Genomic DNA, 27,193 nt, shown 5'->3' with positions numbered 1-27,193 from the left:
CATCTTGAAATCAACCCTTTGTTCCAGTTGGAGCCAGGCAGTCCCTACAAGGTATTTCATGATCTAATATGTACTGTCAGTCAGGGTTCAAAATGATAGTTAATCCAAGTCAACTAAAGAAAATTCCCTCCTCAGAATTGGCCATTTTAACTCTGAAGCATACATCATGCCCACTTCTGCCATGTAACCAGGTTATGATTTCAATTGCTAAGCTTATATTCTGAAAGACAAAGCAGCTGTTCAGACAGTAAAGGAGAAGTGCAAGGCTATGCTGGTGCAGATGGCTCACAAACTGAGGAGTCGACTACCAACAAATATTCAAATTCAGCAGAACCTCAGAGTTACGAACACACACCTCATTTGGACCCTGAAGTATGCAATCAGGCAGCAGCAGAGACAAAAAAAGCAAATACAGTACAGTTAAATGTGTTAAATGTAAACTACTAAAAAAATAAAGGGAAACTTTTAAAAAAATATTTGACAAGGTAAGAAAACTTTCTGTGCTTGTTTAATTTAAATTAAGATGGTTAAAAGCAGCATTTTTCTTCCACACAGTAAAGTTCCATAGCTGCATTAAGTCAATGTACAGCTGTAAACTTTTGAAAGAACGATGTTTCATTCAGAATTATGAACATTTCAGAGTTATGAACAACCTCCATTCCCAAGGGGTTCATAACTCTGAGGTTCTACTCTATTGGACAAACTGGACACACTGCACCCAAAAGAGGCACTGTCTACAAGTTAAAAGCCCAATCACTGGCCTTGCACAGCAGTGCCATATCATGTCATGTCAAGAAATACTGCACTGAGAAGGAATGGTGCAACTCAGCAAACAAAAGGTGGAATAATACAAGTGACTAATCATCTTTCTGCTTTCAAGTGTTTGATGGTATGGACGCTGCAGAAGACAGGTGATTTGATTACGTTGCACAGCTTGCCCTGACCACGTTGACTCTACTTATTTCAAATGGCACTGCGAAAAGAACTTTCAGTACTGCAACTAGCATGAAAACAAAACAGACGTTAGAAAGCCTGTTTTGTGTGTGTGAAATATGGCTTGCAGTGGAGGGGGAAGCACTGTAGGAACTTTCAACTAAAACAGCAATTATTGCAGAAATTCACCTGCAAGATTTGTAACCGTCCTACGGAGCAGGACTGCCTGGATGCTCCTCTGTTGGCTGACTAGATGGGGAAATGGCTCATTTAATCAATTCAAATGGTATCTCGACCCAAGGCACACTAATAAATTTTATAAAGTATAAGTAAAGTTTAAGTTAAAAGCACATTTGTTGTTGTTTTTATGGAGGCAAGTCACACGCATGCCCACGCAGGGAAAGCTGCTGCTGCAAACGGGGAGTTTGTTGGCATCAATCACTAGCTCAGCAATCCTGAGCTGAGAGGTAGTTTCTGGCAACCCCGGCACGGGCCAGGCGCGGTGCAGACGGACGCTGCTTCAGGGCAACCACGTCTCTGAGACGGGCTCGGATAACACGGAGACCAGGGTCGGCGCGGGCCGCGGAGCGACACCCACAGTTCGGCGCGGCGGCCCCGCTACCCGGCCCGGGAGACGCTGGCGCCCCGGGGACAGGGCTGGACGGATCCGCTCCGCACCCAGTTCCTTGCCCGTCGGCCCGCCTCGGAGCCCCGTCGCGCATGCGCACTTGGAAATGTAGCGTCCGGCCCTCACGCTCCACCCCACGCGCGATAGCCCACGGGGCCCCCGCCCGCCCGCTCGGCCCTCGAAACGCAGCGCTCAGACGCAGTAGCCGCACACTCCCCTGGTGGCGCAGGCGCAGTTGCATTGTCACTTTGTAAGTTACCCTTGGGGGCGGCCTCTGGAGCTCATCGCCCGCGCAGTGGGCAGGCGCTGGGACAGAGCCTCTGCTTCGGGAAACGTGCTGCTCTGTGTCTCGCAGAAGGACGCTTCTCCTAGGCAGCCGATCCTGGCAGATACATATACGGCTCATGGTAAAACAACCCAGAGCGAAAGGGTAGTCAGTTAATTCAGCCTGGCCCCATGAAAGCAACCCTAGAGAACGGGTATTCTACGATGGATCTGTCGCGAGGCTACGCGGACATATAACCGATCAGGAATATCAATGTTTATGCAGCTACTAGGACCTGAGATGCACGGGTTGCCGGAAGTAACGCCACCTTCTGCGCGTCCCAGCGGTCGCGCATGCGGACAGCGGCAGAACTGGGACACGGGGTTCCGGGACTCGGCTCCTTGTGGCCCCGGCAAGTACCACTCGTCTGTCGGGGGGAGCAGGGCGAGACCATGGGCCGGCTGAACGTGGTGATGCTCCGCTACCTCTCCCGCGACCACTTCAGAGCCCTGACGGCGGTAAGGAGGCACCCGGGGCGGGGCTGGCCGGGCCGGGCCGGGCGGGGCCGCGGGAGGGAGAGCGCGGCAGGGTCGGGGCTTGGCGGGGAGGCCGGGTCTCTGCAGGAGCTGAGGCTGGGGCTGTCGGTAGCGATGGAAGTTCAGAGCGTGGCGCTAGTCACTGCTCACCTAGGGTGGCACGGGAGTGAGGTGCCCTGGCTCCGCTCAGACGTCGCCCCTGGCGACCAGTGAGTTCGGGGGGGGGGTTAAATTCAAGCTCGTGTAACTACTTGCTGCTAATTGGATTCCCCCGGCTGTGCCAGACAGGCAGTGTTGTAAAGGGTTTGGTTGGCTACACTGTTAATATCCGGATGTACATTGTTGTGTGGTGGTGCTGCTGCCGCTGCTATGTTCCATCCCAAGTGCAGCTGTGATTCGGTCTTTGAAGCAACTTAAAGGCTTTGGGATTGTTTCCGATGAAAGGCACTCATTACCTGGTTAAGCAGAGCTGGATTTCCAGTCACTTACTGAAGTATGGGAGTGTCAACATTAGGCTTTTTCCCCATAAAAATTTCCCATCATTTCAGCTCTACCTGTGATAGTAATAGTGGGCATGCTAAAGTAGACATGGCTCCTGGTGGCTACTGATGCTCTAACCACTGCATAATCTAATCCTTTTAGAGCAGGTCTACACATGTGCTCAAAATGCCAGTGACCATCTATGTCTTATCTACTCTGGCACTCTTACTAGTGTTACCATCTGTACAGTTGAAGTGGTAGTAGAACAGTGGGAAATCTTCCAAAAAAATGTAACACAGATCTATCTGTCTGAATCTTTATATTGCACCCATCATTGTAGTGTGTGAGAAATAAAGCAATTTTGCTGACCTGTAAGTTCTGTAGCTTCAAGGTAACTCTTGACTACTGCTCTGATTTCCCAACAGGAGCAGGACATTGAAGCTTACAGGAAGCCTGGCATTTAACATATTATTTGCTGTACCAAGTAAGCAACAGAAAGGTTTAGAACTTAGGTCATGATCCCATAGGGATTATCCTACTGGGAAATCCAGCGCTCCTTTTGTCCTGCCATCTATCTATACATCCCTCATATTGGCCTTTCGTTCATAGTTTTTCTGGCTAGGACAGTAGGTTTCTGTTAAACTTCTCAAGCCTTACATATATTAGAGGCTTTATGTTACATTCCCTAAACAAGAGATTCTCCATTTGCATTATAGATTTTCTTTTCAAACAACTCTGTCAATACTGCTAGTCAAGCAAACAAATGTAAAGACTGAGTTAAATTAAAGAAACTTTGTGCAGTACAATATGTTTGTGTCAATGTATGTATGGAAAGTAAGTTTAGGCTTGATGTAGGGAACTGTTATTTCATTGTCTAATTGGAGGGTTCATGTATGTCTTTCATTTATTATTTCAGGTGGAAATGGGTATGAAGAATCATGAAATAGTCCCTGCTAGCTTGATTGCCTCCATAGCCAGCCTGAAACATGGAGGATGTAACAAAATTCTGAGAGAGTTAGTGAAACACAAACTCCTAGCTTATGAACGAACTAAAAGTGAGTATGAATCCCCCATGAAAATCATAGTTACTTTTGACTTGAAATGCACTTGAGCAACTTTCTGTCAATGCAATTGTTAAAAATCAGAGAAATTATCAGCGAAGACAACATTTGCATCTGTTCAAATGCCTTGTTACCTAAACATAATGCCCAAACATGCTTAGACTGAGCAACTCCACAATAAACTCCCTGTCCATTCTAGTATAGTCATCCAATGTGCACACATTTATTTCTTCACAATTACATTGAAATGCAAAACCCCAGGGTGGCAGCGATTGGGCGGGCTCAGGCTTTGGTCCCCCCCTCCTTGGGTCATATAGTAATTTTTGTTGTCAGTGCGGTGACAATGAAGTTTGAGAACCCCTAGCCTGGGGACTGCCAATCATGGCTAAGAGAGGTTTTGCCATAGGAGGAGAGTGAAGTCTTGTCTACACTGAAAAGTTGTAGACTTTTTAACTATACCAATAGACGTGATAGAAGCACAAAGGGGATTATACTGTTTTAACTCTGGCTTTTCCATACTGGAAAGAGAATAACTATACTGACATGTTTTCTTTATACCAGTATAAATGCATCCACACTAGAGCTTTTACCAGTATAACTATTCTGGTTAAAAAAAAAAAAATCAAATCCATAACAGAAATTGTTACATAGGTAAAACTTTTAGATGTAGACCAGACATTAATTCAATCTACAGGATGTATAATGTCAGGTTTCAGTCTAATTTAAGTGCAAATCTCGGCACAATTTTATGATGGGGCTGCTAAGATGCCTGCATAATACTAATATTATTCAGAAAATTCAGAGCACTAAATATATACAGAACAGTAATGTCCCAATCCTGCAAAAAAAATTATGCACATGCTTATCGTTACACACTATCAGTAGACCCCTCAATTTAAGTAGGGTAATTCAGAATGCATAAATTTAAGCATGTGTGTAAGTCTTGTAGGATTAGGACCTACCATAATAAGAATGAAATATATTGATGTGTGATGATTATTTCTAATGCTTGATGTATCTGAGAAAGCTTTTGGTTTTGATAAATAGAATTCTGAATCTTTAGGATTTTGGGTTTTTTTTTAAAGAAATTTAAAATTAATGTGTCAAAAAAGAATTGATGTGGAAATATTAGAGTATGTTCCTTTTGGAAAAATTAGCATTCATAGTCTTTTTAAAAACCTTAACACAGATCTGGTGAAGTAGTTTGACTGCATCTCTATAACAAGAGTCCAATCTGCCAACAATTTCACCAAGTTATGCGAGTTACATAAGTACTGATTGATCTTTCCATGAGTTCTCTGGAGCAACTGATCTTTGGTTTTTCAGTGACAATAACAAACCCTCTGTATATGTTCATAACTTTCTGTACTTGTGTTTTTACAGTGCAAAGCTATCAAAAATTTGAAGGAGATGATTTTTTTTTATATTAGCTGTTTGCTGCACATAAAACATTAAACACTGAGTATTTTTAACAATACAATCAGCAAATGTTTATCCAGGTTCAAAGGAAATCCTGTCTTTTGTAGCAGTTATCTCATTCTCTTATATATTGTAAATCCATAATTCTCATGCGGATATGTAAGCAATTAACAAAGCATTTTTTTCTTGACATCCCCTATTCATACTACAAAAATATAAAATTTGCCATCACTTCATTATGTGTAAGAAAGTCCTGGAATCCTTCACCCTGTATTCTTTACTGTCACCCTCTCTTTAGTTATCACCCTTCATTCCCTTTTTTCTTTCTCACCATTTTTGCTTCCTTCCCGTCAGCCACCCCAATATCTTCATGTGAGTGCATTGTTCTCCACTGGTTTCATTTAGCTGGCATCTCAGAGTGAACATTTTAGGAAATTTTACTTAACTAGAATGGAGCAGTTAAAGTTGAGACTTTTCACACACTACCGTAACATGGCTTAAAAAAGAAAGATTCTAATGGTGGTGTGTGCATAACGTTTCACGCAATTTTCTCTCTTATATTTTTCAGCTGTCCAGGGCTACCGATTAACTAACGGAGGGTATGATTATCTTGCCTTGAAAACTCTATCATCTCGACAAGTTGTCAACTCTGTTGGAAACCAAATGGGTGTTGGCAAAGAATCAGGTAATTTTAAAAATATTTTTTTAAACAAATGTAGCTGTTATATTGAATATTGGACTTGTCACAAGTAATCCAGTAAAGTTTCATCTGGCTAAATAGTTCACTAATTTATCAGAAACTTGAACTACATTGTCATTCTGTTTGAAATGCCATGCAATGCCATCAGCAAAATTTGAATTTTTCTTTACTTGAATGACTAGAATTTTCCCTTCACTTTGGCCACTCTTCCTAATATTTGAGTAGTCATTTGAAATGATAGTTAGATGGCATTTGTATTACTTTTGATAAATTTTTATTTATTTGAACTGTTTAAAGATCTTGTGAAGAACTTTGAGAAACAGGTGAAATTCTGAACACATTGAAGTCAATGGGAATTTTGCCTTTGACTTCAGTGGAGCTATGATTTCACCCTTCATTTTGATACAGTGCTCCTTCTATATAGTGTTCTTTCTATTCTTTTGTTATGTATTAATAAAGAAAAATTGCATGTGACTAGGATATCTGTTTTTCAGAATTCCTTCTATACTAAGGACAGACACTAGATCTAAGCATGCAAACATTTGCAAACAATTCAGTGTATTCAAACTTAGCACCCTATTTTGAGTAAAATGGGGCAGCTTCAGCAGTTCTCAGCTGAGATGGGATACTATGGCACAGTAAATTAGCCTTGTACTACCTTGGTTGCACTTAGCCTTGATGGAATGCAGTGAGGTTGTGAGGTGTGTTGTTAGATGACTTAGCATAGAACTGTCACTGAAGGATGAGGAAAGCATTGCAGGACTGACTTGTAAGGACCAAGTACATCTCTGTAGGTGCAGTGTCCGGTTTTCCTGGTGCACAGTGAATCAGAGCAACTAGAAGCATTATTGAAACTTGTTCCCATTATTGAAGTATGTTCCCAACAGTACTGGAAACGTTTGTGCTACATTAGGAGCACTTTTGGGCATGTACACAAATACCTAACTTCCTTGTTGAAGACAGACCTCAGAAAGTTCCTTAGCCACTGTAATTTATCCCTTCATCTGGAGCTGTTGTATTGTGCCAGTGTCTTGTTATGTCAAGAAGGACTGTTTACAAAGCTTGGGAGTAAGAAGCAGAAACAGACAGTAGTGTCAACTGCTCATTATCACACTGACAGTTGTCACAGGTCATACCAAAATAAAAACTAATGAATTAGGGAGCTTTTTGAGGAACTTTAGGACTAATAGAACATTCATTTTTCAAATATACAGGTGGTGTGCTGTCATTGGTAATTTTGCTGATTCTTCTGCAATATGTTTGCTTTTTGCAATCGTATAAGTAGTAATCAAGCAAAAAGTGGCATGGAAAGTTAGTCACTTCACAAATGTTTTGTCTGTTTGGCACATTCTCTCAGATAAATGTAATTATTTCTTATGTTTTACAGATATTTATATTGTTGCAAATGAAGAGGAGCAACAGCTTGCATTAAAGTTGCATAGGCTTGGGAGAACCTCCTTTCGTAATCTAAAAAACAAACGTGACTACCATAAGCACAGACACAAAATGTCATGGCTTTATTTGTCCCGCCTGGCTGCCATGAAAGAATTTGCCTACATGAAGGTATTTTAAATCATAAATGTAACTGTTCATGTCCAAAATGTGTCATCGGTAAGGCTACCATTTAATCATGGGTATTTTTAGTAAAAGTCATGGAGAGGTCACAGGCAATAAACAAAAAGTCACGGCCTCTTACCTGTCTGACTTGTGCTATATAAATACATCTGGGAAAATGTAGGTGCTGGGTGGGGTGTCTCCCACAGCTGCTGCTCTGGGGGCAGGGGGTGGGGTGGCGCACCCCCGCTACTCCAGGGGGGTGGCCCTAACAGCAGCCAGTGTGGCTGGCCCTGGAGCCGCCTCAGCTGTTCAGGAGGCCCTGGGGTCAGTCACACCCATGGCTGCGGAAGTCATGTAGGTCCTGGAGAGTCACAGAATCCGTGACCTCCATGAAAGACTCGCAGCATTAGTCATCAGTGCTGTAATACAGTGGAAATGGTGATGATGCAAGGTGCTTTTCAGATCCCCTCTTATGTAATTCACATTTGCAATATAAACAGGATTTGTATACATGTTTCCAACCCCAGATTTAAAGTTGCAGGGTGTGTATCGTACATGGAATCCCTAATGTGTACTACTTTAATATACAAGATTTGACAGAGGCAGTGAAGCTATAGCAAAATAGTCTGGCTTCTGAAACATGGTGTTCCACATAAGAATTTAATATGGATCTCATGATTTTTTTTATACATAAAATTCTCTTTAACCATAGGGCAACTTTACATGTTATTTATCACATAATACAGTGGTTCTCAAACTTTTGTACTGGCAACCCCTTTCACATAGCAATCCTCGGCGTGCGACCCCCTCCCCCCCACACATAAATTAAGAACATTTTTTATATATTTAACACCATTATAAATGCTAGAGGCAAAGTGGGGTTGGGGTGGAGGCTGACAGCTCATGACCCCCTCATGTAATAACCTCGTGACCCCCGTTTGAGAATCCTTGACATAATACCTTAATGTGGTGGTAAGCCAGCTACTTCCATTTATATTAATCTTTGAGCATGTTTTAGAAATGCAAAGAAATACCTTCCTAAGTAGCCATGTTGTTCTAAAAGTGGGAAGACTTGCCTTCATCTTCATCTCCAGCAGCTAGGGAATTCCAGTTCTCTCTCTCTCTCTTCCCTTCCCCCTCCCCCGCCCCCCACATCCCAGCACAACTCTGCAGTCATTTGGTGTCTGTTTATATAGTCCCTTGCCTTTATTTTCATTTCCTAGTTGAATGTAGCAATATCCCATTAATGTTATGTCCTCTGCCTAAGTTGCTGCAGTGTATAGTTGAGTGCAGTTTTCTAGAATTTAATGACTGTTGGAATTAAATTGAATATACAGTAGAATCTTTGTGCTGTACTCTGACAGATTTATTTGATTATTGTGATTTTTTTTCTTGTCTAATTGAAAAAAAGCACTTAGTCACTTGAGAGTAGGCCTTAAAACCAACGAAGGAATAATAGTTATTTCTTTTTTGTGTATTGTTTCTCCAGTGTGACTAGTAAGCAGTATGGCTCTCAACAGGGGGAATTTGATTAGTGGGATGACAGAATTCTGTGTTATAAAACTTAACTGCATCTGAAGGCAAGAATGCAACGATAACAGTATATTTTAATATGTTCTCAAAATACACTGGAATTTATCCAGCAGTGCTTAAAGATACAATCATTTAAGTTAGTTTGTTCTAAACAACAGATCTCTGCATTTTTGGCTGGATTTATGAATGAGTTTGTGATAAAAGAAACAGTGTTCTGAGTTTGTTGTTGGTCACTCAGCTGAGCTGAATCACATTTCTTGCAGAAATTTTTAACTGCTATTTTTGCAAACACCACCTCAGATTGTCAAGATTCTAACAAGGGTAGTCAGGGTCAGAGCAGGGGCAAACCTGAAGCTAGGAGTAGCCATGGAGTTTGTAGTCAGATCCAGGCCAGGGTCAATACCAAAGATCAGAGTCTGAAGTCCAAATCAAGCCAGGAGTTCAGGAGCAAGGAGCTGGAATGGTGAATTGAAAAATACTATTTTTTGTTTTTTACAGTGCAAATATTTGTTATTCAAAATAAATATAAAGTGTGCATTGTACACTTTGTATTCTGTGTTGTACCTGCAGCCAGTATAGTTGAAAACGTATTTAAAATATTTAAATAAATAATATTCTATTCAAGAAGAACGTTGAGTAATTGGAGCAGGGTTCAGAGAAGAGCCATAAGAACAATTAAAGGATTGGAAAGTATCTTATAGTGATAAGCTAAATATATTGAGCTATTTGACTCTAACAAAGAGACGGTTAAGGGGTGACTTGATGAGTCTATTAGTATCTAGATAGGGAACAAATATTTGATTGTGGGCTCTTTAATCTAGCAGAGAAAGGTATAACATGATCCAATGGCTGGAAGTTGAAGCTAGACAAATTCAGACTGGAAATAATGCACAAATTTTTAATGATGAGAATAAATTATCCACTGCAATAATTCACCAATGGTTTTGGTGGATTCTCCCTCACTGGAAATTTTAAAATCAAGAATGTATATTTTCCGAAAGAGATGCCCTAGTTCAAACAGGAATTAATTCAGGGAAGTCCTATAGCCTGTGTTTATACAGGAGGTCAAACTAGATGATCACAGTGGTACCTTGTGGCCTTATGATCTATAAATCATTTTACTCAATTATTTGATGCCAAAATAGTTTATGGGACACATTAATCTTTTTGTTCTAAGTTGTATTATGGTGCTGCCCAAAACATGCTAGGTGCTGTACATCAATAGGAATACATATGCTCTGCCACTAAGAGTTTACAATTTAATAATATATGAGAACTTGCTTATTTGCCTTGGTATCCAGTAGCACTAACCTTCCAACACATTGTCTCTTTCCAGGCTTTGCATGATCGAAAATTTCCTGTTCCAAAACCATTTGACTACAATAGACATGCAGTAGTTATGGAACTTATTAGTGGTTACCCTCTGTAAGTATTAATTGAAACACGAACTCCCATTTAAGACTAAATTGAATACAGTAACTATGATTTTGGAAATCTTAATTGAGGTCCTTGCTCAGAGGCACTCTGATTCAGTAGTATAGGTAAAAATGATAGCTGAATATTTATGCATGAGACAATGACTGTGCTTTTTAAGTCAGATAGGAGCTAACAGTGGCCCACCATTCTCCATGGAGTCAATTGATACTCTGTAGCCCAGCCTGACTATAGTAACAGAGCACCCTTCGAATCCAGGTTAGTTGGGAGGGGAATTCCAGTTATGCTCCGCTCCTTTCTTCCTTCCCCATACAAAGAAGTGTACTGTTCCTTTATCCAGTAAAAAGGAATTAAAACAGATTGGTAACATGTTTAAAAACCTCAAACAGTGGTCGAACAGTGCTGGCAAGTATCACAAGTAATGCCACTACCCAGATGAAGAGATTCAGAAGTGCAAAATTTGATACAAAGCAAGAAGTATTTCTCATCATCCAGCTTTTTTAATGATTGCAGCTTTAAGTATTTTAGTAAGTCCCACTGAAACTGCATGTCAATTTGATATTGGACACTATAGAATTACTAACGACTATGAAGTCTCTTTAGGGTCATTTCTTCTTGTTTTATCAGTTACACCTGATTTTTTTTTTTCCCCCCTTCAAACAATTTGTTTATGCAGTTCACCAAAGACTGTAACAGGGCAGCTTACTCTCTGTGACAACTGCATACTGTGAAAAGTGTCATTCATGTTACTCTGTGGTCTTACCTTGGCTTCAGTTCATGCTCCTTTGTTCTTGTAATTGACTCTTAAGTTACTACTCACCACTTTCAAATTCAGAAAGAAATCTTTTCTTTTTTACATACAGATTTTTGTGTTACAACAATAGTGCTGGAGGTAGGTAATCTTCAGTCAGGAGCAGTCATGTTGTGTTTAATTAAGTCATTTTGCACTATCTGACAAAATTATTTTTAAAACATTAAAATATTTTTAAAGTTTAGATTTGAAAAGTTGATTTGATTTATTTGCATAGCTAAATGCATAAAGCCAATTTGGTAGTGGATATAGTCCAATACGACCTTTATACGTATCCTAGTATCTAAAGTAAATCAACTGTAGTTTTAGAACAAACCAGGTCACATTCTAACACGGGTAGGCAACCTATGGCACGTGTGCCGAAGGCAGCATGTGAGCTGATTTTCAGTGACACTCACAGTGACTGGGTCCTGGCCATCAGTCTGGGGGAGTCTCTGCATTTTAATTTAATTTTAAATGAAGCTTCTTAAACATTTTAAAAAACTTATTTACTTTACATACAACAATAGTTTAGTTATATGTTATAGACTTATAGAAAGAGACCTTCTAAAAAGGTTAAAATGTATTACTGGCACGCAAAACCTTAAGTTAGAGTGAATAAATGAAGACTCGGCACACCACTTCTGAAAAGTTGCCAACCCCTGTTCTAACATAAGGTAGGCATCTGAAGTGAGCTGTTTAATCAAAAAAGAATCAAAATTTAAATTAATTGAATAGTAATTAAAAGAAAATTCCTTTCAGATTTTCAGCACTCCTCAGCCCGTCCCCCCCCCCCCCCCACCATTTTATGAAGTGAATTTAGTGCGGTGTAAGGTGCTACAGATGGAAGTTTTATCTTTAATTCCACAACAGGTAATGCATGAGATCAGTACTACAAGCTTCACCACCCTTCTCCATCATTATTTTGCAATTCTGCTCTGGAGAAAATACTATAAGGGATATAAAAAAAAAAACGTTATTTTCCATACTCAGTTATTCTTAGGTCTCATAAGAAGTCAGCCAAAGAGTGCCAAATGTGAAGATGGGTGGGGTTTATTTTGCAATGGAGTTGTGGTTTTTGCTTTAACTTTTCATTTTCTTACACCCTTAATAGTTTAGAGGGTTTTTTTTTATGTTTTTAGGTGCCAAGTGCATCAAATAGAAGATCCTGCATCTGTGTATAGTGAGTTAATGGAACTAATTGTAAAACTTGCCAACCATGGTTTGATTCACGGAGATTTCAATGAATTCAATCTCTTATTGGACAGCAAGGACCAGGTTACCATGATTGATTTCCCACAGATGGTGTCAACATCTCATCCAAATGCTGAATGGTATATATTCAGTCTTACGGCATTTTCAAAATCAGTTTGGCCATTTCAGATTATTGTAATTTGTTAGCACTGATTATTCATTCTTATGTATACACTCTTAACGGTCTTCTAGCAATGTCATCTCGTACAATGAATAGTGCCACAAAAATATACTCAGTTTTATTTATCCACAGATATAAATGTCAAAATTTAGAGTGGACATATGATTGGTTCTTGCAAATGTTCTCAGGAAGCCAGGTCAAACTTCAATTGATACTGTGTGGTTCATTTTTGTGTCTTTTGGGTTTTCTGTTTTTTCAGCTATGTGGTAGCTTAATCACTGTTTAGTAAAGTGGAAAAAAAGACAACAGGGATTTCCTTTCCAGAACAAATCTGGCTAATAGAAAATGACGTTTGACAAAGCTGGAAGAATACCTCATTTTCTAAAATTCAGAAGAAATTTAAGATGTGCTTATGTGGAAGGATTAATACACAGAAGCTATTGAAGCTATGACAGTAACAGATATGAAGTACAACTTGAGATGTTTAGAAGTGTACCAAAATGCTTGTCACTCTCAACTTTAATTCTGTGTAAAACAATCCTTTATTTTTCCAGGTATTTTGACAGAGATGTTAAATGTATTAGAGACTTTTTTAAGAAGCGTTTCAGCTATGAAAGTGAACTTTTCCCAACCTTCCAGGATATCAGGTGAGAAATGTAACTTGATTAGGGGTCGTCTTATTCATCAGTAAATATGACAGAGTGCTCTCTGTACGAGTTTTATATTATGAGAACACTGGCCAAAATGTTCACAACTGGTTTTCAGTTGTATGCTGTTTGTTTAATGGCCTCCATGAAGTCTTTTGCTGGAGAACTGGGGGGACACCCTTGCAGCTCTTTACTTTTTCCTTTTCATTTTAATATAGAATTTTCTTTATTCTTAATATCAGAAATGTCAGTGCTCAGTCCAACCAAAATCATTGTAGGTGACATCTTGAAACTTTACCCCCATTTTACTACCATCAGGAAACCAGTAATGCCTGTGTTCTTGTAGCTCGGAAGAGGGCTCTTCCAAGACCTGATCCAAATGGTCCTCCAGGACACATTGCTAAGAGATGCCACAATAATACAGAACAGTATTTTTCTTACCCCTCAACCCAATTATTGCACTTGTGGGGCATTCCTTTATGTGGATTCATTTGGAGTAGAGGTTTTTCAAGAAAGTTAGTAAATCATGGTCACTGCTTTTCTAAAGAACACATTTTTCAGGCCTCAGATAATGAAAAATCACTGAAATATAGTTCTGTTTTGAAAAACTACTGTATAAAAATGACACCTGTTATTCAACAGATCAGTTCATTGCCTATACTCTGTCATACCAGTTTACTTCAAAGTACATTTTTATTCCACTTTGAACAACGCTGCTATGAAAGAGTGAGCTGTTGGTCTCTGTACTGCTGATGATGGGCAAGGCAGAGTTGTTTTCTAAGTTCCAAAGTTTTCAAATGGAAATTTGCTTTTTCAAATTTCATGTCCTTTTTTGAAAGTTAAAACAAAACCATTGTGAGTACATTTGATCTAGGCGATATTGAAATAATAAACCCTAGCAGGTTCTTTTTCAGTCACTTTTCAGAAGGGAACCACATTTTAACCAGAACATGCAAAATATATAACTTTTTGATAAGTGCAGAATTAGTGCTTCTAGATTATGTAATATAGTGTAATATACTTAACTCTACGTTAAATTATAATTACACTTCAGCAGAAACGTACGGACATTGTTCAGTCATATAGCTGTAAATGCTGAAATCATCATCTGAGCATGTGGTAACTTCTTACACAAATGACATTGTACTTTTGTCGGCCATATTCTGTCACTTGTACTCATATTAAGTTCAGTGAGACTCTTATTTATGTAAGGTTCTACTCAGCATGTGTAAGGGTAGCAGAATTATATACCTTTGATAGTCCCTTAACTCTGGAAGTTTAATGATAGTGCACATTGGTAGTCATTTCTTAAAAAAAAAGAATTACTAAATTGATCTAATATGTTGAGGGGAAACAATTTATTTATGCTTCAGTCTTTTTATCTTCTCCAGGAGAGAGTGCTCTCTTGACGTAGAGATTGCCGCCAGTGGCTACACAAAAGAAATGCGGGAGGATGATGAACTGCTTTACCCAGCAGGTCCTGATGAGGAAGATTATAAAACAGTTTTTACACCACTTGTAGATGATTTCGATGGGAAAGTAAATTTGTATACCACAGAAGAAAACAAAAATTTCACAGATGAATTGGAAGATGACGCTGAAAGCAAATCCTCTAAAGTTTTGGTGAATAGCAGTAAAGAAGTTGATATAGCTGACAGTAGTAAAAAAGCAGAAAGTTTAGATATGACTGAGTTCAGCCATGCTCTAGAACAAGTTGAAGGGCAAATAATTGCAGGGAAAGCCAGTAATAATGCAGAGAGTTCTGCAATTGATTTTTCTGGGGATGAAAAGAGAACTGAAAATACCACCAAAATTGAAGATCATATAGGTCAAGGAGAAGACCCTGCTGACAAAGAGTATGAAGATGAATGCCCTGATCTGGTTGACTTGTCAACATTAAACAGAGAATTCAGGCCTTTCAGGTATAGATTCATATTGACTGTTTTGGAAGGCTTCCATTTTTTTCCCCTTTTCAGTAAATGAACTTCTTTCAAGTAGTTCAGCATGCACTGCTGTTCAGCTGCTTAAATTGAAAATATATTTCTAATCTTAGAGTGAACATACGCTACTTTCCTTTTGACCAGATGTTAGGTAACCTATTGATTAGTATTACATTTGTGCTTTCTAGTGTGACAGATCAGTTGTCTTGCCCCAGAGTACAAAATGTAATAACTAGACTTGAGTGTCTGAGTTTAGTTCCACTTACCTTCTATAGCTAGTGTACACTTTTCTATTGAATAAATATTTAAACTGTTTATACCAATGAAAAAGGGTTTTGTGTTAAAATACTACTCCACAATTATTTGTATGGTGCAGTTTGTAATTTAAACACCGTTTCTTGAAGTGCGATTATTCTAGTTAGCTGAGGAGCACAAACCCCCTGAGATCCAATCATAATAACTTAGCTATTTGTTGTTCTGGCTATCAGTTCCTTGCCTTTCCTGTTTAGAGATCATAATTATCTCTATCCTAGCCCCTAGAGATGGGCAGACGGGTGCATGTAATAGAATGAGTACACCAAATCAGTAGCCCCATTTCCTCTTCCCATCCACAGCCCACCCAGTCAGTTTTGAATTAAATGATTTGTTGTCTGGACAGCATGGCATAGGCATCAGGAAAACTTAATATTTAACTTATGTAATGCGCTTTACTAGCGAGGGAATTAGAAACTTAGATATCGCATGTCACTTTTTAAGTTAGGAAATGTTGCCATCATGGTTTGTTAGGGTTTTTTCTTTGGCATGTAGGGAATGGAAGTAGTGTTGTAGTGAAAACATCATTCTGCTACATGTCATATTGGTTTACTTTGCTGACAGACAAGTTTTAGTACTGTTGGCATTGCAAAGCCAATACAGTGATACAAGAAGCAAGTCCGCTTGGTTTTGGTTTTTATTTGGCTTGTTTATTTTTTTACATGTAAACTTAGCAAATTTGAAATGAAGATCATTTACTGAGCATAAATATAAAATATCACTGTCACTTAGTTTTTTAGAACATTTCTGGCATTTAATGTTGGTCATTGCATCATGTTACAAATCAGATCTGAAAATCTTTAGAGGTTATAAAACACCTGTCACGCTGAAGTCAAGTTAATATTGCAAAATGTAAATTTTCCTTGTTATGCAAATATTACATTGTGTTGGAAATTTTTAGACTGTATCGATAAAAATTATTAGAATATGGTGGATTGTAGCCAAAGGATATTTGTCTTGTCTTTTTGCCAGATTAAATAAAAATCCAATTTATATATTGTAGAGACGAAGAAAGTATGATTCACATCAATGAACACAGAATGAGAACCTTAAGTACCACCTCCACTGGCAGTTTTAGGAGCTGTTCAACAATTCCTCAGGTAACTAATGTATACATGCTTTCTAGTTTACCTCTGTAGATTTTTAAAATTGTAAGATGTCAATGTTTTGTTATTAAAACTGTCTTCCAACTGTAACTTGTGGGTCAGTCCAAATTAGCGTTATCGGATTCTGGTGTCTTCTGTGATTCCATGATCATGGAATTGTGTTCCAGAATCTAAGTTTTTTGTTTAAAAAAAAAACCTTAAAATTTAAAATGAAGGTAAACTAAAGCAATTTTGTCTTCAGAAACTTCAGAAAGCCTGAAACCTTAGCTCCAAAGTGTGTGAATTGTTTCATATTTCCTTGATTGATGTAACTTTAACCATATCTGCTATTTAAAGAGGAATTGTGCTCTTCAGAATTCAAAAGAGCAGTTGTGCTTTTTTTCTTTTTGCCTCTAGCAACCTTGTGATCTAAGGAGAAAGCATGGTGCTCTTGTAGACTTGTTTCTTCTATCATCATACATTTTTCAGCAGAGAGGATTTTTAGATTGTGTATGTTCACTTGTGCCAGACAACTTATAGGCCTTATTTGTATATTTTTTTTAATGTTGTCTTGGCAGCATACTCCTAAATTTGCAGTCTCAGCCAGTGGAGATCAAGAGCATCAAAGATGGTGTGTTCACTCTCTGGGATGAAGGTTGCCACCCATTCCGAGTGCCAGCAGGCTTTTTTATAGCTTATGTATGAAATGGCATTGCCTGCACACTGTGTACTTTCTAATCCCCCTATTAAACTTTTGAATTTGAAGTGTGACATGTACCTGGAATGAATAATGGCTCTTTCCAGGGAAAGAAGGAGAAAACAGGGCCGGCTAATACCATTTTAAGTAATCATGTTAACCCTTCTTCTCTTCCCTCCCTCCCCCCCCCCCGCCCCAAAAAAAGGTAATGATTAGATCTCCAATAGTTCCCAAAGATTTGTTTGCCACCAGGCTGTGCTCAGCTTTGGTTGCAGCTGCCAGTTAGATGTCCGACAACTTAAGTTCAGCTCCAGTATATGATACTCCTGGGGGAATTCTGTGCCAAAAATTAAAAATTGTGCACACAGTATTTGAAAATTCTGCATAAGTATGCTTATTTGATTTGTCAAAATAACAATATAATCATGCAAGTTTCAATTATTTTGGTACTTTATTGCAAAATATCTGTCAGCGAGTACGTCTGTAACAATACAGACCCCAAAAAAAAGATTGTGGGTGGTGGTTTTTTTGTCTAATAGATTCCTTATAGGCATATTAATATAGAACTTTGAGTAATTCATTTAAATTACAGTACAGAACTGGATTTCCTGCCCCTGTCAGAAGTAGTGCAAAGGCTTGGGGGAGTCGGGGTAACGGAGGAGCTAAGTAGGAGGGAAGGAGTGAACCTGGAGGTGGGTGGGAAAGGGTTGGGTTTTTTTAGGGAGGAGGGAAGGGGGCGTTGTTGGAGGGTTGGGAAGCCTCTCCCATGCAGCCCCTGGCTGACCCCAAGTCTCTCCCCTTAGGTCAAGCACATCTGCCCCTGTCCCCAGACTCTTCATCCCCATGGGTCTCTGCATCCCCCATCTCCATGCTCAACATTGTCACCCCACTAGCTCCTGAGTCCATGCCTAAGTCTGTCTCTGCCACTGGCCATTCTGAACCCCGGTCTGTGGACCACCCTTCCCACCCCCCCAACAGCCCTGTGTGCTCCACTCTGTCCGAACCTGGCTCCGCAGACAGGGTGCTATGATGAACTTCTACTCCTTGGGTCAATTCTGCAGCATTGGGCATAGAATTTTTTTCCCTGCAGAAAATGCATTCTGCCCCAGAAGTGCTGCAGTTCTGCCTTTTGCCCCCCTGCCAGAGGCCATTGTGGCACTAGAACAGCCATCTGCGTTCATGCAACTGGTGTTCTGGTGCCACAGCGGCCTCTGGTGGGCAAAAGGCAGAACTGCAGCACTTATTGGGCAAAATGCATTTTATGTGGGAAAATACGAAATTATGTGGCACAGAAGATTTCTGCATGTCTGCAGATGCGCAGAATTCCCCCAGGAATAATATGAACTCTTACAGGTAAGCAACCACAAATCTATATGTTGGTAGTCCACTATCTAACATAGTCAGTTTGTTCCCTTCTATTGCTTGTCAGACTTTAAAAAAAAAAAAAATGGTTTGGGAAGTAAAGTGAGAAGTACATTTAAAATAAGTCGATGACCTACCCACCTCCTCTCTTCCTAGAAATTTCTTCAGCACCTTTCCCTAAAACTTTAGCATTAAACCACTTCAGTAGTGTAAATTTGACACTCTGAAGAATGAGAGAATTTTTATAGCTGTATTTAATACCTCAAACACCTCCCCCCCCCCCCCCAACTAAAAATAGCTATGCTGGCTCCTTGTGTCATACTTTAAATAAATGCAAGCTCATTTTAGAAAGCTCCCTGAAGGAAAGGATGGCTAATACTCTGTACAAGTTAACATACCTTCTGCTGCACCAAATGAAGAAATAATTCAGTAATTTCTACTGAACACCTCACTAGTAAAATAACCTTACTATGGGTTAAAAAAAATCTGTTTATAGCTGTAGATGCTTTCCTTTGTAAACCAGGTGAGATGGTTTCATTTGCAAATAGGAATAGGAAACAAACTCTGCAGATTATCTCTGCACACTTTTAGAAATGTACCCTTATCCAAACATGGCATATTTCATGAATCAGAATGTCCAGATGATTGTTGCAGAGTATTTTATATCACATAATAAGGGCACATATTCTAGGAATGTTTTGTTTAACAACCAGTATATGACTATCATAATTATTTTGGTAGGCCTTTTCATTCTTGATAGATTGTAGTTTGTGTATGAAGGACTTCACTTGTTTGAAGAACATTATAATAGTGATTTTTTTCCTCCTATTAACTGATGCTTTCAAGTGGTTGTATTATTTCCAGAGCATTCACCTGTTTATTTTTTTTAGTATATTTTATCTATCTATGTATATGATGGATTAATTTTGTGTGTTGGGTGTATTTGAGTAATTCTAGCCAAAAAGTATTTTCCAGAACTTAAAAGGATTAAGAATGAATTTATTTATATGCATAATAGTAGCCTGGAGTAAGAAGTGTCACCTTTTTATTGAAATCCTATTGTCAGTGCTAGAAGGAACTTCAGGATTAGAACCATGTGCTAACAGGCAGCTAAGGGATGGGCTGACAACACTACAGGCACAGTCTTTAAATTCTTAGAAATGAATGCAATCTTGCAGGTAGGATTCCAAAAAGAGGGAGGCACTACTGAATCCAGACAGAAGAAATTACAGATTTGAGATTGAAAAACCACTTGGTGGCAGCAGCGACCTTAATAGGGTTGTGGCTTTCCAAATAAGCTACATGTCTTAATGGAAGTACATTAGCATTGTGCTTGCAAAAGCAGGAACTCTAATAAATCAACAGGCCCAGATGAGTTGTATCCATGGAATAATAAGAGTGCTCTGTGTGGGTTTTGTAGCTATGTTAAAATAGGCTATATAAACAGTACAGTATATAATATATACACACACATATTGAAGAATGTCCAGAAAAGATACTAAATTGATCAGCTATAGAAAATCCAAGCTATTTTAGGCTAAAACATTTAATTACTTTGATGTGGAGACTGGGGGCATCTTACTGTACTCTCACAAACTTGACTAAAGATTTATTCAAAATGAGCCACCAGAGGAAAACTGGATTTTGCAAAATTTTAAAATAATAAAGCTTTGATCTATTCAGTCCAATGCACTCAACCTAGTCATCCACCCATAGCATGAGTATGATGAAAAGACTGAGATTTACTTGCTCAGAGCACATAGGCCGGTATATGCACTTCAGTCTGAGAATTTTTCACTTGTGGTAGGGTCTGGGAGGGTGGTAGGGTCCCCTATTTCCCATCTGCCCGGATCACTTAAGTATGAGTTGTTAGGATCAGGTTTGCATATCCCGTGTTACTAACTTCTTGCAATTGCTGCATAATAGGAATTGGTGGACCTTTGTCATATTTTCTGGTTTTTGTCAGAGGAGACTGTGGAAGGTTAATATTCAAAGAAGTAGCATCTCAGTAGTATTGGATATGGTAGCAGAAATGTATCTGACCAGGTATTTCCATTTACGAACTGAAGCTGCAGTTCTGTTTCATTATGCTTAGTTCAAGAACCAATTTTATAAGAAGCTGGTATTGAGAAGAGGCAGGAGAAGTAGATGTGATGTTACAATTCATTTGTTGGATGCTAAGTATCAGAGGGGTAGACATGTTAGTCTGGATCTGTAAAAAGCAGCAAAGAGTCCTGTATCAGAGGGGTAGCCGTGTTAGTCTGGATCTGTAAAAGCAACAAAGAATCCTGTGGCACCTTATAGACTAACAGACGTTTTGCAGCATGAGCTTTCGTGGGTGAATACCCACTTCTTCAGATGCAAGTGGTGGAAATTTCCAGGGGCAGGTTTATATATGCAAGCAAGAAGCAAGCTTGTGGCACCTTAAAGACTAACAGATATATTGGTGCATAAGCTTTCATGGGTACATCTGACAAAGTGGGCATTCACCCACAAAAGCTTATTCTCCGATACATCTGTTAGTCTTTAAGGTGCCATAGGACTCTTTGCTGCTTCTTGTTGGATGTTGGTACTTATAAACCAACAAGAGAAAAGTTTCCATGGACCTGGGTAGCTCACATCAGGCGTAATTACTCATTTCAACATTGACCTGCAAGAGGAGACTCTCTATATTTAGTGGAAAATGTTTGATGTCACTGTATGACAGTAAATAGATTTCATGAGTAATCCACTTTTTAAAATTTGATGTTCTTTTGCTTCTTTTTGTGTTAACGCTGCAAAAGTTCTCCAGTTGTTGTGTACATGTTGCCAGAAAAAACTCTGTACTATTTTGAACCACAAGGGGGAGAAGTTTACTTTCAAATTTCTCCAAGCTACAAAATGTTAAATGGAATTGTTTGCACAAACAAAGAAAAAAATAAGCAAGTGTGAGGAGAAACAATAACTAAAAACAATTGTCCCTATTTTTATTTAAAATTTTTTGAATGTGAACTGCAGCTTTCCCCTCCCCCCAAAAAAATATCTTGAGGCGGAGTGCCCTAAATAACTAGGGAAATAAGGGGCACTTAGCATGTAAGGGTTGGGTTGAGAAGGGGGTGTCTTCTGAAGTTCATTTCCTGCACACAAGCTACCCTGGCAAATCTCTCTTGTGCTATAGAAGAGTTACAAAGGGATTGCACAAAACTGGATGATGGGCAACAAAATGGCAGATGTAATGCGCATTGGAAAACAATCCCGACGATACAAAATTATAGCATCTAACTTAGCTGTTACCACTCAAGAAAAAACATCTTGGCATCATTGTGATTAGTTTTCTGAAAACACCAACTCAATGTGCATCAGCAATCAAAAAAGCTAACAGTGTTAGGAACTATTCAGAATGGATAGATAATAAGACAGGAAACTATCATAATGCCATTATATAAATCGATTGTTTGCCCATACCTTGAGTCCTGCTTGCAGTTCTGGTCACTTCTGAAAAAAAAAGTGCATTAAAATTGGAAAAATTACAGAGACCCCCTAACAAAAATGATTGGGGTATGGAACAGCTTCCATATGAAGAGAAATTAAAAAGTTGCTGTTCAGTGTGGAAAAGAGACTAAGGGGATATGATCAAGGTCTGTAAATCATGAATGGTGTGGAGAAAGTGAATAAAGAGATGTTGTTTACCCCTTTAAATAACACAAGAACCAGAGGTTACCTATTGAAATTAATAGCAGGTTTAAAACAAATAAAAGGAAGTACATCTTCACACAACACACAGTCAACTTATGGGACTTGTTGCCTTGGAACATTGTTAAGGCCAAAAGTATAACTGTGGTAAAAAAAAATTTGAGTTCATGAAGGATAGGTCCATCAATGGTTATTAGATGGTCAGGGATGCAACCCTGGCTGTCTGTTAACCTCTGACTGCCAGAAGGTGGGACTACATGACGGGGAATGGATCCACTCAATAAATCGCCCTTGTCTGTTCATTCCCTCTGAAGTATCTGGCACCGGCCACAGTCAAAAGACAGGATGCTGGGCTAGGTGGACCAACTAATTTTGTGGTCAGTGCTGAGGGTAGAAAGTATGAGAGGGTTTGTTCTCCCCCCCCCCCCCCCGCCAATGCTTTGTTTTCTCCACACCTCCCCCCCCCCATGTAGAGCTTCTTTGTAGAAGAGCCCTTGCATTCTTTTATATAATGCTGAGGTTGAAAAAGTTGGGCTTCAACTGCAGGCTGTTCTCGGTTTATAAAATAATTTGGTTAAATGAAATAAATGCAATTTTTGGATTGAACAGTGAAAAATCACAATGGAAGTAATTTTGTGCCAGTCCTGTAGCAGTAGCAGCTTACTTCTATGTGCTAGCTCATTTCTGCTGGCTTGCATGTTAAGAGGATGAAAGACAAGGCTGTGACATTCCCCACCCACATGCACAGGCCGGGTAAGAAGTGATCCAACGAGGCTGTTTTCTCTCTCAAGCCACAATGCGGTCTCACTCTTTTACCTTAATTGCTCTCTTATATAGTGTCATAACGGCCCTAAATTAGGAAATGCAAAAACTAAAGTTACAGTAACACTAACTCAGCTACATTTTAAACTATGCATTTTATGGAGTATATTTTACAATAAAAATAGTTATTCAGTTACACATTTAACAGGAACAGAACATACCACATGTGCAACCCAATCAGGTTGATGGTGCTTTTGGGACCTCAACTTCTGTACTACTTGAGTTGCTGTGGGGATTTTGTTTTGAGGTTAGTCTACATGAGAAGTGTTACATTGGCGCAGCTGCAGCACATCTGGTGAAGAGGCTGTATGTTGGCGAGAGAGCATTCCACACTGACATAGCACTAGTGTGGACAGCGCATAGGATAACTTTGTCACTCCTGGGTGGCTTTTTCACACCAGTGAGTGACATAAGTTATATCAACATAAGGGGTAGTATAGACCTGCCCTTTGTTTTTTTTGTTTTCAACTGGTCAGTCTTTTAGCCCTATGCCTAGGTACATGGTTTATCCTTAGTTCATGCCTGCCTTTCACTGAAGTTTAGGCTAATATGGGAGGTTGTTTTGTTTTTATGAAAGATTGTTGTTTTTGTTTTGATGAGATGTATGAAGCTTGCCTCCTGCAAGTTATCCCAACAGAAGCAGCCACAGCTGTGTTTTTTGTCAAATTGGGTAAGGAGGAAGATGCATTATGATGTGTCAAAGGAGAAGAGGCTACAATATACTGCTAAAATATCCATCAGTTACTTGCTCAGGCATGATTTTTCAAATATTGCAACTTTAACTATTCTCCCAATATCAGTTAACTGTATTAATCCCCTTAATCAGATCTAGGTCCCTTTCTAGTTAGTTCATTCTGAGGAATTAAGTGAAATGAGTTAATTGAATTGTGCATGTTCTCCACTACACAGGGCCGCCCAGAGGGGGGGGGCAAAGGGGGCAATTTGCCCCGGGCCCCGCGCTCCGCAGGGGCCCCCAAGAGAACAGCTGAGGCTCCCGCCTCCGCCCCTCTCCTGGAGCCTCAGCGCATCAAGCGCCAAGTCTCCGCCGGGGCCTCTGAGCCCCGCCCCGCTCAGAGCCACGTGGTCAGCGGGCGGGGCTGGGAGCTCCAGGCTGAGCTCCCTCCGCTCGGCGTGGAGCTCCCAGCCCCGCCCCCTCACCACGCGGATCAGAGCGGGACGGAGCTCAGGCCCCGCCGGCCACACGCTGCGGCTGTTCCGGCGAGGCGCTGAGACTCCGGGTGAGGAGGGAGCCGGGGGTAAGAGGCTGGGGCTGGAGCCGGGGCGGGGGGGAAGTGGGACCCGCCGCTGAAGCGCAGCCCGGTCTTCGGCGGCGGGGGGCCCCTTCCGTTCCGGGACCCGCCGCCGAAGTGCCCCAAAGACCCGCGGCGGGGACCCCCCCGCCGAATTACCGCCGAAGACCAGGCTGCACTTCAGCGGCGGGTCCCGCTTCGGCGGTAATTCGGCGGCGGGGGGGCCCCGCCGCGGGTCTTGGGGCACTTCGGCGGCAGGTTCAGGAACAGAAGGGCCCCCCGCCGCCGAAGACCCCGGGCCCCCGGAATCCTCTGGGCGGCCCTGCCACTACAGAGCAATCGGCAGCCAAAATCTACTAAGCTGTGGTTTGATTTTTTTTTTATGTGTAGCTATTGCCATAATGATGGCAAGTAGGACCTAGCATGAATAAATAATTGTGGATGGTATGTATGAAAGCACTAGAAAACTACTGCCTGTTTATGTAAATGGCAGTTACTGTTCCTGTTCAAGTGACCATCTGTGTTTGAGGCTGCGCAAGACACAAAAGATGACATAGTCCCTGCCTTGTGGGTCTTTGTAAGAGCATATACCCTAAAATATGTTAGGTATATTGCCTCTTTGCAGGGGAACAACTGAAGGAAGAATTTCAAATCACTTCTGCAGACAGTACTTTTTTAAAAAATAAAATAAATAAATAAATGGTGCCAGAAAATATAGCCACAAGGCAAATAACAAGTACCAAGGACTTACAAGGTAACTTTTTTCATTTAAAAAGGCACAAGTCTCCAGGCACCAAACTTCACCTTTTTTTTTTATCTGTGCATAAAGCACTTTCGGATGGGAAAGCACTGTGTAAATATAAACTAGTATGCCCTAAAACGTTATATGTCAATCAAACAATACTGATGCATGCGGTTGTGTTTATTTTTAGGAACTGGTGAAACAGAAGATAAAACGTCAACTGACTCAACAGCAGAAAGCTGCTCTGAGACGACGGTTACAGAAAGGAGAGGCAAATGTTTATACCAAACAGCGTCGAGAAAATATGTTCAATATTAAGTCAAGTTTGGATGCTGCTAGTTTCTGGGGCTAATGCATTATAACTTCCAATGGAGTATTAGTATTTTTATCCATGATGCATAAATTACATACTTTCAATTTCCAGAAAAAGCAATGTTTATATCTATAGTCAATAAATTTCATTCTTGCTATTGTAACCTTGTCCTTTTGTTTTGTAGTTTGAAACTGTAAAACCTAGGATTGTACCTAATTTTTAAATTAGGGACTCAGTTAAGATAATTAAACTGGAATAATGACCTACAGTATCTCTTATAGGCACATTTTAGTGTGGATGTTTAGTCTGAAAATTGTCCATGAAGTATTTCTTCTTAAAACATGTTTGCAATGACAAGAAATTGACAACCAAAGTTATTCAACACATCCCAGATATGCTACCCACCTGATTTATAAGCAGAGGTCTTTGAAGAATCTGTATCATGTGCACCTGAAGACAGTCAGAAACAAAGTAGTTTACACCCTTAGCAAGAATTTGGGTTTTATACCTGTACAAAGAATAAGCCCATAATTAATGAGAGCTTTGCACCTAGTAACTCATTTATTTTACTCACTCCAAGCCTTCTTATATAAATCTTGCCCAGAAAGACAAGTAATAAAAATGATGTTGCATAGGTCTGGCAGGCACTCAGACTCTGAATTTGCCTGTTCAGTTGCCAATAAATACAGCTCTTGTACATCTAGTAATTTACCAGATAGCCTGTTGCAGATGATTCTGGAAGCTATATATCAAAGAACATTACCATAACTTTCAGCACCTAATTTGCTCATGCATTTTGAAAACCTTGTGCAAACATAAACCTCTTCATCCTTTAAGCCAGTGGTTCTCAAGCAGGGACTTGGGGGCCTCCTGGGAGTCCATGAGCAGGCTTCAGGGACCCTGCCAACCAAGGCCAGCATTAGACTTGCTGGGGCTCACACTAAACCCTGAGCAATGTAGCTTTGCGGGGCTGTAGACAGGCCAGACTCACCCCTGCGGCACCTCCTGCTGGTTGTCCTTGGGAATTGGCTCACTGCCAGCCCAGAGCGCCTTCTGCAGGCCAGTGATCCGCCTTCCAGCTACTGGCCCCAGTGCCCCTTTAACTAGGTCTCCCCCTCCCAGGGGAACCCCCACCCCACTATTCCCACTTTGCCTCAGTATTGGCTACTGCCCAGTCTCCATCTAGCCCTTGTTCACTGGGGCAGACAGCAGTATCAGCGACTCATCATCGGCAAAGGGGTTTGGACCTGCTGCCTTTGCCTACCTCTGAGCTGCCCCCTGCAACCCCCAGTACCTCTTAGCCTAATGCTAGGCCGCAGCCTGGAGCTTTCCAGGCAGGAGTTCCCCAGCCCTACTCCACTCTAGGTACCTTATCTAGCTCCCTGCAGCCAGGCCCTTCTTCCTCTACAGGCAGAGGGAGAATGCTGAGCTCCTGGCTCCCCGCCTCTTTATAGGGCCAGCTGTGGCCTGATTGGGGTGTGGCCCAGCTGCGGCCACTTTCCCAATCAGCCCAGCTTTGAGAGCTGCAGCTTTCAAGCCCTGCCAGGCCACTTTTTAAACCCCTCAGGGAGGGAGAGGGTAACCAGCCCACTACAGGGGCCCACTGTGGTGTGGGCCTTGCAGGCAACTGCACTGTTTGC

General features: G+C 40.5%; 2 protein-coding genes across 2 annotated transcripts in view; one reads left to right on the top strand and one right to left on the bottom strand.

Annotated features, from left to right (window-relative positions):
* LOC123372784 overlaps positions 1-1,923 on the bottom strand; it is a 166,736-nt gene extending 164,813 nt beyond the window's left edge. Inside the window, exon 1 of the mRNA XM_045021246.1 lies at positions 1,821-1,923. The gene's annotated coding sequence lies outside the window, so the exon portion shown is untranslated. The remainder of the gene's footprint in view (positions 1-1,820) is intronic.
* RIOK2 (RIO kinase 2) lies at positions 1,780-25,661 on the top strand. Its single transcript, XM_045021245.1, has 10 exons — positions 1,780-2,344; positions 3,759-3,897; positions 5,891-6,007; positions 7,410-7,585; positions 10,449-10,537; positions 12,479-12,670; positions 13,266-13,358; positions 14,750-15,280; positions 16,614-16,710; positions 25,431-25,661. The coding sequence occupies exons 1-10, from the start codon at positions 2,180-2,182 to the stop codon at positions 25,590-25,592; spliced, it is 1,761 nt and encodes a 586-aa protein (XP_044877180.1). The 5' UTR covers positions 1,780-2,179; the 3' UTR covers positions 25,593-25,661.
* The last annotated feature ends 1,532 nt before the right edge of the window (positions 25,662-27,193 follow it).

Source organism: Mauremys mutica, chromosome 6, assembly GCF_020497125.1.
Source record: "Mauremys mutica isolate MM-2020 ecotype Southern chromosome 6, ASM2049712v1, whole genome shotgun sequence".
Taxonomy (NCBI): domain Eukaryota; kingdom Metazoa; phylum Chordata; order Testudines; family Geoemydidae; genus Mauremys; species Mauremys mutica.
This window is presented reverse-complemented; position numbering and strand designations above follow the sequence as displayed.

Bases quoted from the DNA above. Each gene is read 5' to 3' on its own strand.
- RIOK2 (XM_045021245.1), top strand. From the start codon at position 2,180: ATGCGGACAGCGGCAGAACTGGGACACGGGGTTCCGGGACTCGGCTCC. The intron at 2,345-3,758 runs GTAAGGAGGCAC...TTATTATTTCAG, and splicing joins ACTTCAGAGCCCTGACGGCG to GTGGAAATGGGTATGAAGAA. The intron at 12,671-13,265 runs GTATATATTCAG...TTATTTTTCCAG, and splicing joins TCTCATCCAAATGCTGAATG to GTATTTTGACAGAGATGTTA.